Genomic DNA, 15,584 nt, shown 5'->3' on the forward strand with positions numbered 1-15,584 from the left:
ATTTTTTAATTAGGTTTTAGGCAAAGTCCGTTGTTGTGAAAAATTGGGACTTTGAGCAGATTTGGAAAAAAAAATCGGGAAGGGTGGACGTTTACTGTCTGCCTGATGAAGGGGTGAGCCAAATTTATGTAATTTTATTTTTTGGTGAAGTTAACAGTGGACATCAACGTTCATCTTCATGCTGAAGAGATCGTTAATCGACCATTGCTTGTCCAGTTTCACCATTGATACAAGCGCTACAGTGTATTCTCTTTCTTTTTCGGTTACATGAGGGCATTGGTGAATTGTCCAATTGATGCCTTGCTCCTGTAACTGGACAGACTTACATATTTTGCTCGTCAGAATTCTCCTAGTCTTGGTTATAATAAAATATTTCACCATGCTTGAGGTGATGTGCCACCTTGCTACTATTGTGTAGTGGCAAAGTAGTTTTAAAGTCATTTGTTTTACATCCACCAAATCATGCAGATGTCTTCATATTTTGGGTGAAAATATTTTTGATATATGTTGATCGAAGGATTGAACTGCCGACACCTTTTTCGCAGATTGCATTCTGAACCTCCTGATCAAATATGTGAATTGTGTATTAAAGTGTACGATGTTCTTTGTTTAGCACTTTCAGGTTAGGGTTTGAGTTAAGGATTCTCTGACCAATCTGTCCTTTCATGATTCCTGACTTCATTCTTGCTTCCTCACAAATTGCACAAAATCACTCAATTTTCTTTTTTGAAAGCACCCGCCACAAACTCGGCTGCCCCACGTTTCCCAGACGTGGTTAAAAGAATGCCGGCTTCCACATCTTAGCGCACACACAACGGTAGTACAGTAAACTGTACACTATCAGTTGACAAGATCTCCAAGGAGCTTGTCCTTGATCGCGGTCTCTTGTCATTGGCACAAGGGATTCAGCCAAGCTGCAGCATGGAATCGCTTAATGAAGCTGACGTATGGCCCTCACCCTGACCGCTGCACGCCATTCCTAAAACACAAGCATGTGTAAAGGATTTGGGTGGATAATGACTTCACTGAAGGCAGGCGTCACCAATAACTGTGTTTGTGACGGGGGGTAGAATAAGACATGATCATGCTCTCTTTGCAAAGTGCTCAATGTAATCGGACAATTTACATTGACTTGAGAAAGCCACAAATGTAATTTGCGGATTTATTTACTCCCATATTTCACAATGACCAAGTACTAATGAGTCTTCAACATCATCATTCAAACCTGCTGTTTTTGTTTGAAGCAGAGTTTAACTGGGGTCTGTAGTGAATTACATTTTTTTTTCCTCCAGATGGAAAATGACACACTCGTCAACTAACTGGGAGACAGAATTCATTGGTGTCTGAGACAAAATTAGAGGAAAGTGTACCTATGGCAACAATCTATGGTTTCATGTCAGCTTCATTTTGGTATAATCTGTTTCAATACTGTTGAACCCAACAACCAAATGCTTTTTTTCACGGGTAACCAGTCCAAGGTGTACCCTGACTTTTGCCCATAGTCAACTCGGATTATTTCAGCATACTGTAACTACGACCCTCATTAGGATAGTGAATTAGAAGTGTAGAAAATGCATGGATGGAGTGTGTATGCATTTTCCTGTTACAGTAATGAAAAATATGGGGGCTGGAAGGGGGGGGGGGGGGGGGTAGACATAGTCTTAATCACTTGATTGTGGCCCATTATCATACAATGCGAAGAAAACACTTTCAAGTATATGGCGTCAATTAAATCTAGTAAGGGTGAATCATTTGTGCAAAGTGTAATGCTCCTATCAGTGGGGATTCTTTCTTTACAATGTTGTGTTCTTAATGTGAATAAAAACAAATTGATATCTAATAAAAGAGATATTCCGTCTCAGACATGTTTGTCATATTTAGCAACAGTCATGTCTAGTCTAAACATGTCCTGAGACCAAAATACAGTAAAGTCTCGTTATATCGATATCGGTTATATCGATAGTCCCGCTTATTACGATACTATTTCTATGCACGCACGGAGAAAATTACATGCGCGCAGGGTCGGATATATCGATAGTCCCGGTTATATCTATATTTTTCGGACTCCCTAGAATATCGCTATAACGAGACTTTACTGTATGAGAAAACATCTCATCACCATATGATGCAGCATCGTTCTACAACACTGTTTATAAATCATATGTTCTACTCACATACGTAAAACGGGTGTGACTTTTTGTGTCCAGAGAGCCTGAGAGTAAATGACAGCATTGGGAAGATAATGCATTTGTCATATGAAACATGCACATGTATTCACAAGTAGCTACCTCAGCCACTTAAATCCTGTACCTGTTAGACCCGAAGTCGCTTTATTTGGTAACGTCATATGTCAGCCACGACTATATTTACTGCTCCCCAAACGAAAAGGATTTTTCTCCTAATCCTAAGCAGACGCTACATGTCAGTCAGAGTGATGAAAGGTTACAGCAAGCTCCATCCATCAACCTCCATACACGAACTACAGTGTGATATACAACAGCGTTTCCTCGCCCTCTAAGAACCCCCGCCATGCCCAATGGATCTTCTGAAATCGCCGCTTCCACGGGAGGACAACTGCAGGTATACTTTACAGCCGGGCCAAGTTAATATATGAAAGCCTGTCTTTCACCGGAAAGAATGAGGAGAATGTTGCTAAAGTTGGTGTGTGATTTTAACACACATCAAGATGGGTGCATTATCTTACCAATCCATATCAAGATTGATCACAATTCCTCTGAATCTTTAAAAATGTTTTGAAATCTTCCCTTAGATTTGCATTTCCGAAGAAAATATGTCGCGACATGGGCCAAGTGTGCTGCATGAGAGGTTGCAAAGAATCTTGAGGGAACAACATGGCTCCGGTTTCTGCTTTGGTTACTGAGTGAATACTTGCTTGACTTTGCAATCACACCACTTGAAAACGGCTGGGACAAAATGCAAATCTCTCAATGCTTAGGCCAAACTCACTTTTTCTTACTTTTGTCTGTTTATTGTACAAAAAACTTGCTGACAGCGTATGTGTGCATGTAACAGAGCAATGATTTAACCCAAACAGGATCCTTCTGTACGCCCTTGTTGTAAAATTGCTCTTCATGATTCACCCATCATAAATTACAAAACAGTCAAGATAAAACTAACACGTTGGTTTTCCCCATGTTGAGCCTAGTTGCAAAAGAGGCTAAATTACATTAGTAAAACTCTGACAATTACACTCATGCATGTTTGAAGGAAATATTTAGTAAAATGAAGAATTGCAATCTGAGCAACACCCACTATTTGTGAGTTAGTTCCCCGCAGCAGGTTTTCTCACATTGGCGATTTATTTCATTGGGTGATGCTCCGAACCTCCTTGTATTGATACAATCATGACCGAAAAACAAGAGATGCTATTTCCTTCTCAATGTGACCAAAATCGATTGGGCAATGACCAGAAGTGCAGTGTATCTTAAAAGTATTTCTTCCAACCACTTAAGGCCGCCCATGCAAGTCATGTCAAAAGTGTCTGATGTCAGGAATCGTACGTGGATCTTCTGGCAAACATCAGACATGTTTTTTACAAACCCAAATCCAATGATGTTGGGATAATATAATAAACAAATAAGAACACAATGCAATGGTTTGCAAATTGTGTTCTCACCCTGGTAACAAATGATGGCTGAAATGTGATTGGTTAAGCTTAAATACAAAAACACACATCTGGAAGCAGCACGACAGGGGAAAAGCAATGAAAGGAAGCTGAAAGACAATTTGGTATTTGGTACTTAATAAGAATTGGCCAAAATATAATTCACATTAGTCTGTTATTCAGATATTTTGAGGCCAGCAGAGAAGGCCTTGCAGGCCCTGACAACCCACCACTGCTGTCGGGTGTTTTTATTTGTGTTTAACACAATTTCAGTCGAATTGTGTTTGGACAGACAGCACATAAAATACAGTACACACATACAGAATGCAGTGTCATAAAAACCGATTCTGACAAATACCAGATACACCGCATTGTACTGACAGGCACTTGAGGAGAAGTTGGGAAAGTGGGAGGCACAGATGTTTCTCTGTAAGCAGTCAACTGGGAGAAGAGCGTGAAGCTAATGATGACAATGATGAGGAGGAGGATTAGGAGGAGTATGATGACGTGAAAGACAAAGATGACGACAGGGTGAAAATTTGTGTGTGGGTTCACAAGTCAGGTTGAAATGACACTCAAAAAAATCTAACTGAAAGGAGCATTAGATTTGGGAAATTAGTATTGTTATTTAGTTTTTTTTTCTTTTGACTTCAAGACGGCGCCGCGAGAGTGGCTGCCTTTCCAGCAACTCATGCATTTTGTTTTTCTACTTTCATTCCTTTCATCACTTTGCTGCTGTGAAATGTAAATTTCTTCACTGCGAGACTAATAAAGGCAAATCCAATCCAACCCAATCCAATCCAACCCAGATTGGGAAATGGCTCCAAGTCACAATTTGCACCAAAATGAAATGCCGGTGTGGTCTTGAGGACAAATTAAGGCATTACCGGGGTGTTTGGGACTTACTGTCGGAGAATGTTTGTACAAGAGGATTCATTTTAACTTTTAGTGACAACAACAGCCAAACCGGAGATGGCGCTCAAGGACATTTTAGTCATTTAAGATTCCATAAAGGTGTTCAATACTTGTTGACAATAGCCTAAATGCCACAAATAACCAAGTTATTAAGCCAAAAACAAGTGAAACGGGTACCTAAACACAAAAACGTCTTTGTTAAAGACGGTAAGGAGATTTAAGTAGATTACCTTGGCCCCTAGTAAGAGACGGAGTCCATATGAATTCATGTGTGCTTGTGTGCAAGGGACTCGTGGTTCATTCCAAAACGCCTCCGCTGTGTCTGAAAAAATGTAAAGCGGCGCACAGCAAACCCTGTCAGCTCATAATGAGTGCTGTTTACTTATTTTGGAGTGGGGGGTGCACTCAAAGTCAAACTTGGATGGGAGAGGACAATATGAGCAGTACTGAATTGAGACAAAAATTACCAATTACACTGAGGCAAACAGAATGACAATGACAACATTTTTGGGAATGTGGGGGAGGAAAATAAGTAGAAAGCGCCCCCAGTTTCTGTGGTTTAAAGGTGATCACCTGACTCACACTACTGAGTGAAACAGACTGATTAACAACTGGGTCATGATTGAGTCACAAACCTTACTGGGGTTGAATTAGACCAAGCTTAGAGGCGTCAAGCATCACATCACGGCTTTTAATGCACATCTCCTCAAGCAAGGGGTTAGCTATGTTTCCACAATGTTACCCTAGCAATTTTATGATTACCAACTATTTTAGATAGCATAAAAAAGACACCGCATGTTAGATATTTCTAGAGGCCGGAGAAAGATTCGTGGTGTCATGGACAACTTTGGGAACATTTGGTGGATTATGGTTGAGATTGCCTGCAGGATTTGTGGCATCTCTACAGCCACAGGTAGGATATATGATGATTGCTTATTTTCTGATCGAACAAGACACACTACTGAAAGTTGTGCTGTGTTGCTCATCAAATTCTTTAGCAGAGGGGCTGAATTTCTTGAGGCAAGAAATGTTGCAACACGCTGTTGAAAGATGTTATCTGATGCTGAATCTGTGCTGGAACAGCACTCATCCATATTAAACAATACTTTTTCAAAAGTCAGCTCTGAGAAAATAATACGCATGCTGCTTTGAACCGTTATTGTTATCCAGTAAACCCTTGACAACTTCAGATTTCTGGTCCAGTTAAAACGTTTAATGGTGCGAAATGTTTTATGTGCAAAGGTCATTCCCAATGTTTGTTCACTTAAAATCTTAGGTTCATCATCAATCTTGCTAAGAGTTACCAAGGGATCCACTTTGAAAACACAATGAAGTTGGATCATCCAACATGCAGTACATACACCTGAAACAACTTTAGGTACACCTGAACACTTTATCAGTAAACGTGAATTTAGAATAAGGTTATGCTATTGTATTCACAAATAGGTTCACACAAAAGAACTACAGCTAAATAAACTAACTCAACATTTTAATTAAGACACAAATGAGTATTAGTGAAGTGGCCCGTGAGATTCTAAATTGTCATTGCAGGAAGTAAATAAGTCAGAGTCACACGCCACAGCTGATTGAAATATTCATTCCAATGGGAGTGCAAAATTGGAAGTGAGGAATGAAAATCAGGGCAGTGGCATGAAATGAAACATCAGCGTTCTCGACAAATTGCTTGGATTAAAACTGTGTCAACACCAACTTTCCGCTCATGAGAAGAGAATTCATGTTACATTCACAAAATAAATAGATACATAAATACAAATTTAAAGGACAACCGACACCATTTTTTTGTTTCCTAACTGACATCATAAAAAAAGTTTTATAGCATCTAAAATAGCCAAAACATGCAGGCTGTGTCACGGTTTGCAAGGTGGTGATGGCGGTTGCGGATCCCAAAAAGCAGGCAGGAGGGAGCAGGAAGTTGTGTTTGACAAATGGTATTAAAATAAAGTCAGCAGGAACAAAATCTAAAACATCAAAATCATCTGAACAGAAAAAATACAAAGTATCAAAAGAAAACCAAGAATAACAGTCCGCCAAGGTGAAGCAAACACATGCACAGCATACAATGCATACACAATGCATAATGCATACAATTGCATACAATGACCCGACAACAACTGGTCGTGCCGGGAGTCCTTTTGACTGCCACTGATTGGAACGACCAGCACCTGCGAGGCTGCAGGCAGGGCTGACAGCCCTACCCGTTGGTCGCCAATCCGAACGTGGCAGGCTGCCACTGATCGGGACGACCAGCACCTGTGCACGTGCAGGCGGGGCCGACAGCACCACCCGTTGGTCGCCAACCAGATCATGACAGACTGATATTTTTAGTCAAATGCAAAACACCAATAAAAATGACTTAAAGTGTGCTAAATCTGCAAAAAATTGAGCTGCAAATTGGGCATTTTCAGAAAGTTCAGCCCCCAGTTCGTGACGTCACGCCAAGACGTCTTGCCTTGCTCGAGAATCAAAACAATGGCTTCAGATTCGGAGAAGCTGCTTTCTTGTTACACATCCAGTTATGAATATGATTCAAATAGTTCTGAAGAGGAAAGCATAAATGTTTGCAATCGATTAAAGAATTTCTTCCGGGTCATTTTGAGGCATCAAGACTGATGTGTAGCGTCTCAGAAAAATGCAGAAGATGGCGCCAGAGTCCGTTGGAAATCGGCTGATTTTTCTCCTGGGAATTTGTGTCAGCGAATGTTAAATAGTTGTCTTGGTGCGACACACAACAATTCACCATCGCGTTATTTATCTGTTTTCCTTCTAATTTCGCCATCAACACGGATCCACACGAAGTTTTCAGATCAAACAAAGTACCGCAAAATGCATTGTGTGGCCTTTCTCGGTCAGGGACGTTCCCTCCGTGACGTCAGGACTCGTCACCAACTCAAAAACAAGACTTCCTGAATATTCAGCGCGAGTCTTAAAACGTAAAATATATATATATGCGTTGGAATCTTTGTAAAATACGCTCAGTAGAAGTCATTTGAAGCGATTTTACAAATTATGGACACAACTTGTCCAGCCAGAGGCGTCGGTTGTCCTTTAAATAAACAATATCACTCGCTGTTAGGCTCATTGCCCACTGCAACTGAAACAATTGCCGACTCCGCTCATTTACACAGACACGCATCATACAGCTAATGTCTCTGCATCCAGCGGGTTTACTGGCCTTACTTGAGCTTATGCGGTTTTATACACTCAAGAGCTTAGCGTGCGTTTACCTTTGCACATTGAAGAGTCTGTGTGACTTCAATGGAAAACTACAGAGGCTGCACTTTAATGTTGGTTTTCGAGGGGTCTGTATGTATACAGTGTTTATTCCTCTAACACCCTATAAATGAGCAGGAAATTCCTAGGAGCATTCTAGTGATTTCCCTCTGGTTCTGATTGTATCGCTATATTTCTGCAAAGACGCCAATAGAAACTGTTTCCATGTGTAGTCAGCAAGGCGTTTAAGCCATGCTTACTTTACCCAAACTTTCATGGCAAAATGGTATCTAGCTTTAAAGGGAATCATATTGCGATGAGAAGAAAGGAGCGTCAGCGCAGAGCGCCGACGCGTATGTGGAACTGGCGCGGCTTGGAATTGAAGCGGATTTACATAGGACAGGAGCTGTGAGACAGTCTCTTTTCGTCAATGGATGCGACAGCTGCGTGTTTGCTTTCAACATTTTGCTTGTGGCAGACGTGCACATTTCGACATGAGATCCCCTGTCCACTGGTGAAAAATATGCTTACTGTCATGATCTGGTTGGCGACCAACGGGGGGCGCTGTCGGCCCCGCCTGCACCTGCACAGGTGCTGGTCGTCCCGATCAGATTGGCGAACAGCGGGTAGCGACGTCAGCCCTGTCGGCAGCCTCGCAGGTGCTGGTCGTTATAATCAATGACACTTAAAGGACACCTGGCACGATCATCCAGTGCCGATTCATTGTTTGTTTGCTGCTTGGTTGCAGCATGCATTGTGTACGTGTTTGTTTAACCTTGGCGGACTTTTACTTTTGGTCTTCTTTTGCTACTTTGTATTTTTTTCCATTCAGATCATTTTGATGTTTTACATTTTGTTCCTGCTGACTTTATTTTAATACAATTTGTCAAACAACCTCCTGCTCCCTCCTGCCTGCTTTTTGGGATCCGAAGCCGCCATCACCACCTCGCAAACCGTGACACTTTCATCCTCTCCTCGTGCATCTAGAGCTGCTTCATACATTAAAGAAGGTGCAGAAAGTGCTTAAGATTGAATGCCTGTCTGCGTGTTTTGTGTTGTGTCACATTATTTGTTATTTAGTCTTTTTTGTTTTGACCTCAAGATGGCGCCGCAAGAGTGGCTGCCTTTACAGCCGGTCTTGTATTTTGTTTTTCTACTTCTTCCTTTCCTTTCCTCTTACTTTTGTCACGGTTTGCGAGGTGGTGATGGCGGGTTCGGATCCCAAAAAGCAGGCAGGAGGGAGCAGGAGGTTGTTTGACAAATTGTATTAAAATAAAGTCAGCAGGAACAAAATGTAAAACATCAAAATGATCTGAATGGAAAAATTACAAAGTAGCAAAAGAAGACCAAAAGTAAAAGCCCGCCAAGGTTAAACAAACACGTACACGATGCATGCTGCAACCAAGCAGCAAACAAACAATGAATCGGCACCGGATGATCGTGCCAGGTGTCCTTTTAAGTGTCATTGATTACAACGACCAGCACCTGCGAGGCTGCCGGCAGGGCCGACGTCGCCACCCGCTGGTCGCCAATCTGATCGGGACGACCAGCACCTGTGAGGCGCAGGCGGGGGCGACAGCGCCCCCCGTTGGTCGCCAACCAGATCATGACAGTACCCCCCCTTCAAGGGGCTGCTTCCAGAAGTCCCAACAGTCTCCCAAAAGGTCCACTCGCCAGGGAACGGTCGGTGGAGAGGGCAACCGCTGCCTCTCCAGCATACGACGGGCGGCGGCCTGATGGGAACGGGACTCGGCCTGGGGTGGACGAAGACGCGGCACGGATCGTCGTGGGCGTGAGAGCGATCCCTCTCGCACGTTCACGCGACGGCGCATGGCTCTGCGTGGACGTCGACTGCCAGGCGCAGAATGGCACCCCGTACGGCCGTATGGGACCAGGTCTCGGCCGGACGCCGACGTGGGCGTGAACTGCTCGGCTCCGGGGGAACGAGACGGGTCCAGAGCCGCTCCGGGATCCAGCGGTGAGTGGGGTCTCGGACTGACGTTGACGCGGACGTTGCACGGCTCGTCGTGGATGAGACTCAATTCGTCATGCACGACGACAGCGTGGCTGGACGTGGGCGTGCAATGCCAGTCACCCAGTGTCACCCTGGACGGCCACCTGGAAGGAGGTCTCGGCCGGACGTTTACGTGGACGTTGCGGCTCGTCGAGTGACGCAATTCAAACTCGACGAGGCTTGCGCTAACGTGGACGTAGCATTGCCAGGCACAGGGTGCAAATGAGACGGGTCCGATGTACCTGCGGGATCCGATGGTTGGCCGATTCATTCTGTCACGGTTTGCGAGGTGGTGATGGCGGGTTCGGATCCCAAAAAGCAGGCAGGAGGGAGCAGGAGGTTGTTTGACAAATTGTATTAAAATAAAGTCAGCAGGAACAAAATGTAAAACATCAAAATGATCTGAATGGAAAAATTACAAAGTAGCAAAAGAAGACCAAAAGTAAAAGCCCGCCAAGGTTAAACAAACACGTACACGATGCATGCTGCAACCAAGCAGCAAACAAACAATGAATCGGCACCGGATGATCGTGCCAGGTGTCCTTTTAAGTGTCATTGATTACAACGACCAGCACCTGCGAGGCTGCCGGCAGGGCCGACGTCGCCACCCGCTGGTCGCCAATCTGATCGGGACGACCAGCACCTGTGAGGCGCAGGCGGGGGCGACAGCGCCCCCCGTTGGTCGCCAACCAGATCATGACAACTTTCATCACTTTGCTGCTGTGAAATGTAAATTTCTCCACTGCAAGACTAATAAAGGCCAATCCAATCCAATCCAATTTCTTGTATTGCAACTACAATTATACTACAGTAATTGTTGTGTTTGTTGTGATCATATTTTTTTACTTGAACCACAGAAACTAACAGACAACAAAACAAGATTAGAGCAACGTAAAACAAAAAAAACTTAAAATACAATGACCCCCCTTGTTGTTATTTGGAGTATCTAATTAATCACCTCTTTGTACTATTAAATAGTCAATCATTTTAAGGTAATTGGTACTCAAGGTAGCAGATGTCGCTATTGCTTGTGCCAAGTCAATTGTTTCCTTTACTGTCAGAAGTCCGACATAAGAAGCTACACGACTCGTTCCGTTTTTTTCCACTGCTTGGTTTCAGGATGAGGCCAGCTCAATTTGGCTCAGATCCTATGTGTCAATTCAAGTTTCGGCCAAGCATCGCTTGTTTCTCGCTGGTCTTCCAAAGTATACTTTTCCTTTTAAACTAAACAAAGGTTGAACATGATATAGACCAACACGGTCATTGATCATTCATGAAGTCAGGATGTAAGATAAGGGGGAATGTAATAATATCATGTTACTCACAGGCTCTTTCTTTGTTGAATGTGGGGCTCAATTCATAATTACAAACATAAGGAAGACATGACCAGGATTGGTTGACCGTGACATCACTTTTGATGCTACAAATAGTGGCTGTTTACTTGAAGTTCACTCAAGTGTATGAATTGATTTAACCGTCTATCAACACCTGGCCAGATCTACAAAGAAGAAATGTGACCATGGAGAAACCCAAGAGAAGTCCAGCAATCAACGCATTCATAGTGTGAGAAGCCGTGACATTTATGTCCTTGACGTGCCATCTTCCGATGGGCTCAGCCAGCACGAAAATACAAACATGCTGTGCGGTCCAATTATTAGATTTGTTTCTTCAAAAGTTGATTGAAGTCAGAGTTCCCAGCCAGTCATCAAATGTTAACTCGATCACTAACCCAGCAGTTCACCAACCGAGGCTATGGGCCTAAAGTGGCTCACCAATTGCGAATTGGCAAAACAAGAGTAAAAACTCCTGAAATGTGAATGAAATAAGATCAGAAGAAAAATACAAATTAGATTTGCAGTTATATTTGGGATTGAGAGAGTGACAACGCGGTGGCCCAAATCTACATGAACCTTGTTTATTTTAGAGCCGAGAGGAATTACAGGATAGGAAACTAAGTGCTGCTTGAGCATTAATGAACCAAGTCTGACACCTGGTGGACACAATTTGCTAACTTCCAAAATAACATCGTTTACCTTCTTTCTCTTTTTTAGTGTTGTGCGCTGTCGGAGTGGAGACTCTTCAACAGGGAGACTTCAACAGCCTTGGCATCTACCTGCTGTAAGAACATTTTTTTGTTTCAGGCGGTGGGATCCTTCCGAAATTGGTCACACGTTAGTCTACTTGTGTCGTTTGCTGTTTGTGTTGTTCGTAGTCAAATTTACGCTGATCCATGGTATTTAATCTCACAGAGAGCTGCAATCTCTGTTCTCTTCTAGAATAGTTTTTTAGAAATGTTTTTTCCAAGAAGGGACTTTTCACGTGATACGTTTCATCCCGTTGTGTTTCTTATGATTCATTGTACATATGTTGTTATTTTTTATGATTCACTATCTTGTAGTCTGGCTTTTAAAGGGGAGTAATTACAAATCGTTTATTCCAAGAAAAAAAATATCGAAAATCACATACAAGCTGTCACGTTTGAATGTGTTCGAAATTATGAATGCATGTGGTCCAAAACTATTATTTGTTACTCACCAGAGTGTCGTCTGTTGGCATCATGATGTTTGAGTTGGCCTATTTCCTGGATGCACTTTTGATCGTGTGCCTGCCGTGAGTAGGCAGTCTGATTATCCGCATTAACACCATAATTTGATAATCCACAAAGGTTGAATTGAGGCAAGTGGACTTTAGTTTGTACAAAATCATTCACATTGACGAACTACTAGTAGTAGGCTAATGCGCATGTGCAAGCACACAACACATTGCACATCCTTTGAGAGTTATGGTTTTATGTTACGTATTATTGTAATTGTAACACTTAATACAAAACACACATATATTAAATTTATTTTACTATTTCCATTATACAGAAATTCAGACTAAAATCTGCTATGAGCAGAATTTATTTACACAAATACCGATGATGACTTCTCTGCAGGTGTCCTCCTGAGTGGCATCTCTTTACATTATGGGGGAAGATGGCTCAAGTTGGAGGTTTTCAGAAGTTCCTCTATTATTCCATTATGTCTGTTGTCTGTTTCCTGCATCCTGTGTTGGTGTGGCACGCAATTATTCCAGGTAAAATTTAACTGTCCCTAAGCTTTACACCTTGAATATACCTGAACGCCATTTAGTGCATTTCTATCCTTATAGGAGCAATGCTTCTAGTCACTGCCTTATTCAACTTCATACTCAACAAGAAAACAAAGACCAAATCCCTGAATAGGCCCCAGGAGTGTTTCAGAAGCCAAGGCCCCAGCATTGTGTGTGTAACAGAAGGGGTCAACACGGATGGGGCTCCCTCCTTCCTCCACATGGTGACGGGAAAAAGAGTTGCTGTGGCAACCAGGGATGAGTGCCACTGCCTGGCTGAGGGTGAAGGACAGAGTTTCCATGGCCTGCTGGAGTTCGATCGCACTCCAACAAAGAGAAAGATGAGACCAATGTGGATGAGAGGGCGGAAGGAGCTTCTGGAGAGAGAGATGGAGGAGATGACAGAAGTTGGGGATTCAGAACCAGAAACCACCAGGGATACTGCACCGATGATCACTGGCTGAAGCTCTCTGCATTTTTTTTCTCATAGCAAATGTTGAGTTGGTGCTAAAATATGAGTACAATATTTGAAACACATGATTGATAAACAAATTAGTGTTTTTCAACAATTACTACAAGTACATGTAAAGTATTTCTTACATGATGCTTAGCAAACCAAAAACAGTGAATCTCTTTAAGGACAACCGACGTCACTTTTTTGTTTCCTAACTGACATCAGAAAAACGTTTTATAGCATCTAAAATACTCAAAACACGCAGTATGATATTTGTATTCAAATGCAAAACACCAATAACAATGACTTAAAGTGTCCAAAATCTGCAAAAAAATTGAGCTGCAAATTGGGCAAGTCCCGCCCCCAGTTCGTGACGTCACGCCAAGACATCTTGCATTACTGGAGAATCAAAACAATGGCTTCAGATTTGGAGAATATGCTTTCTTGTTACACATCCAGTTATGAATATGATTCAAATAGTTCTGAAGAGGAAAGCATACATGTTTGCAATCGATTAAAGCATTTATTCCGTGTCATTTTGAGGCATCTGGACTGCAATGTAGCGTCCCATAAAAGAGGCAGAAAATGGTGACCTCTTGTAGACATGACAGTGTGTTTCCACAGGCTGATAAATTCCTTATATGGAGCTTGGACGCCCACTTCTGGCGCAACACGAGGTTTTCAGACCAAACAAGCATTGACGTGATGGAAGGACTGCTACAATGTGTCCTTTTTTCGGTCAGGGGCGTTCCTTCAGTGACGTCACGTACGGACTCGTCACCAACTCAAAAACAAGACTTCCGGAATATTCAGCACGAGTCTTAAAACGTAAAATATAGCTATATGTGGTGCAATCTTTGTAAAATACGCTCAGTAGAAGTCATTTGAAGCCATTTTACAAATTATGGACACAACTTGTCCGGAGACGTCTGTTGTCCTTTAAGTTGAATACAATTGGTGCCAGGTCGGATTCCACAATTATTATTTTTAATTTATTGTACACTCAATTTTTTTTATTATTTAACTGATAACATTCAGTTTTAGAGCAGGACTCCACAACAATTAGTTTTTGCTATGAATGGGGCAGCCAAGGCTAATGTTGACTTGTTTACAATCCTAAAATTATGATAATATTGCACGTATTATTTTGCAGAAGCTGGATCCGTGTTTTCTCTGAATTCGAAAATCGTGTTTGTGAACATGATTGGGAGCCCCTTGATTTGGCTAAAGATATAGGGAGCATGAATGAAGTGAGGCTGTATTCAAATCTTGCTTGCGGTTTTCACACTACAAATCCTGACATAAGCTTTTCTGGGGGTGGTCATTCTTTGTGTTATGCAATACGCAGCAAAAAGAAGAAAAGGAGAAAACATGCAAAAAGTTAAGCCTTTGAGCTCTTAAATTAGGTCTCATTAGATTTGCTGACACGAGTGAACACGCAGTTAAAATTGATATCTGGCTTTACAAGTATAAAAATTTCCAACATTTCTGGTCAAAATTCAAATTATTCCAATAGAGAGTTTCAATTGTGTGTGTTTTTTTTTTCATTCGTGTGCATGCTTTTACAGAATGTTTTCTTTTATGATTCGCCAGTTAGACCAATTTATGGCACACATGGTGCCTTTTAGCTTAATTTAATCAGTATTCGGAAAGCCTGAATAGAACCAAGGCAGTGACACTAATGCGAGACAATCCAATCCAGTTAATGTTTCATCCATTATTCATTTGGCAATAAACCAGATTAAGTGTTTCACTCATTCAGTGGCACCTGTGGAAGTCTGTGCAAATGTGACATGAAAAAACTGGAAATAAAGCATTCACAGGTGTCACAGTCACATTCAACATGTCTCATTGTGTGTGTTTATCAAGTGTGAGTGATCACCATGGCAACCAGACTCTGGGGTGGGGGAGACCAGACACTCCAGACCAAAGAGAAAATTGAGTTAATGTGTCCAACATGGTTATGCATTGTTGACTGTGATGTATTAAACATTTAAGACCACACATAGACAATAATCAAAAGCCTGCTTTTCATTTGGCTCAATGCCGAGGTTATTCCTTTGTTCAGGTCGCAAATCAATACTGTCTGCTAAATCACTCACACTTCAGAATGTGTACACTCTGTTGGTGTCTATCTCGAGCTTTAATTGGGCCAATGGAAGGCACGTGGGAATCAATGAGCCCACCAATGACGCATTTCAAATAAATCGCCTGCAGGTTCAACACCAGCACACATTTGTTTTAACGTTGAA

At 42.1% G+C, this 15,584-nt stretch overlaps 1 protein-coding gene across 2 annotated transcripts; it reads left to right on the forward strand.

The window, feature by feature from the left end:
- Positions 1-5,202: 5,202 nt before the first annotated feature.
- On the forward strand, positions 5,203-15,510 carry tmem72 (transmembrane protein 72). Of its 2 annotated transcripts, XM_089011989.1 has the most exons (5): positions 5,203-5,453; positions 11,837-11,903; positions 12,324-12,395; positions 12,724-12,863; positions 12,939-15,510. In XM_089011989.1, exons 1-5 carry the CDS (start codon positions 5,336-5,338, stop codon positions 13,340-13,342), a joined length of 801 nt encoding a protein of 266 aa, XP_088868115.1. In that variant the 5' UTR covers positions 5,203-5,335; the 3' UTR covers positions 13,343-15,510. The 2 variants fall into 2 exon arrangements, with proteins under 2 accessions (XP_088868115.1, XP_088868116.1); XM_089011990.1 differs by lacking the exon at positions 12,324-12,395.
- Positions 15,511-15,584: the final 74 nt, after the last annotated feature.

The sequence above is a fragment of the Hippocampus bargibanti genome, linkage group LG13 (assembly GCF_051943395.1).
Source record: "Hippocampus bargibanti isolate YZ-2025 linkage group LG13, ASM5194339v1, whole genome shotgun sequence".
NCBI classification, from domain to species: Eukaryota; Metazoa; Chordata; class Actinopteri; order Syngnathiformes; family Syngnathidae; genus Hippocampus; species Hippocampus bargibanti.

Bases quoted from the DNA above. Each gene is read 5' to 3' on its own strand.
- tmem72 (XM_089011989.1), top strand. From the start codon at position 5,336: ATGTTAGATATTTCTAGAGGCCGGAGAAAGATTCGTGGTGTCATGGAC. The intron at 12,396-12,723 runs GTGAGTAGGCAG...ACTTCTCTGCAG, and splicing joins CTTTTGATCGTGTGCCTGCC to GTGTCCTCCTGAGTGGCATC. The intron at 12,864-12,938 runs GTAAAATTTAAC...CTATCCTTATAG, and splicing joins GTGGCACGCAATTATTCCAG to GAGCAATGCTTCTAGTCACT.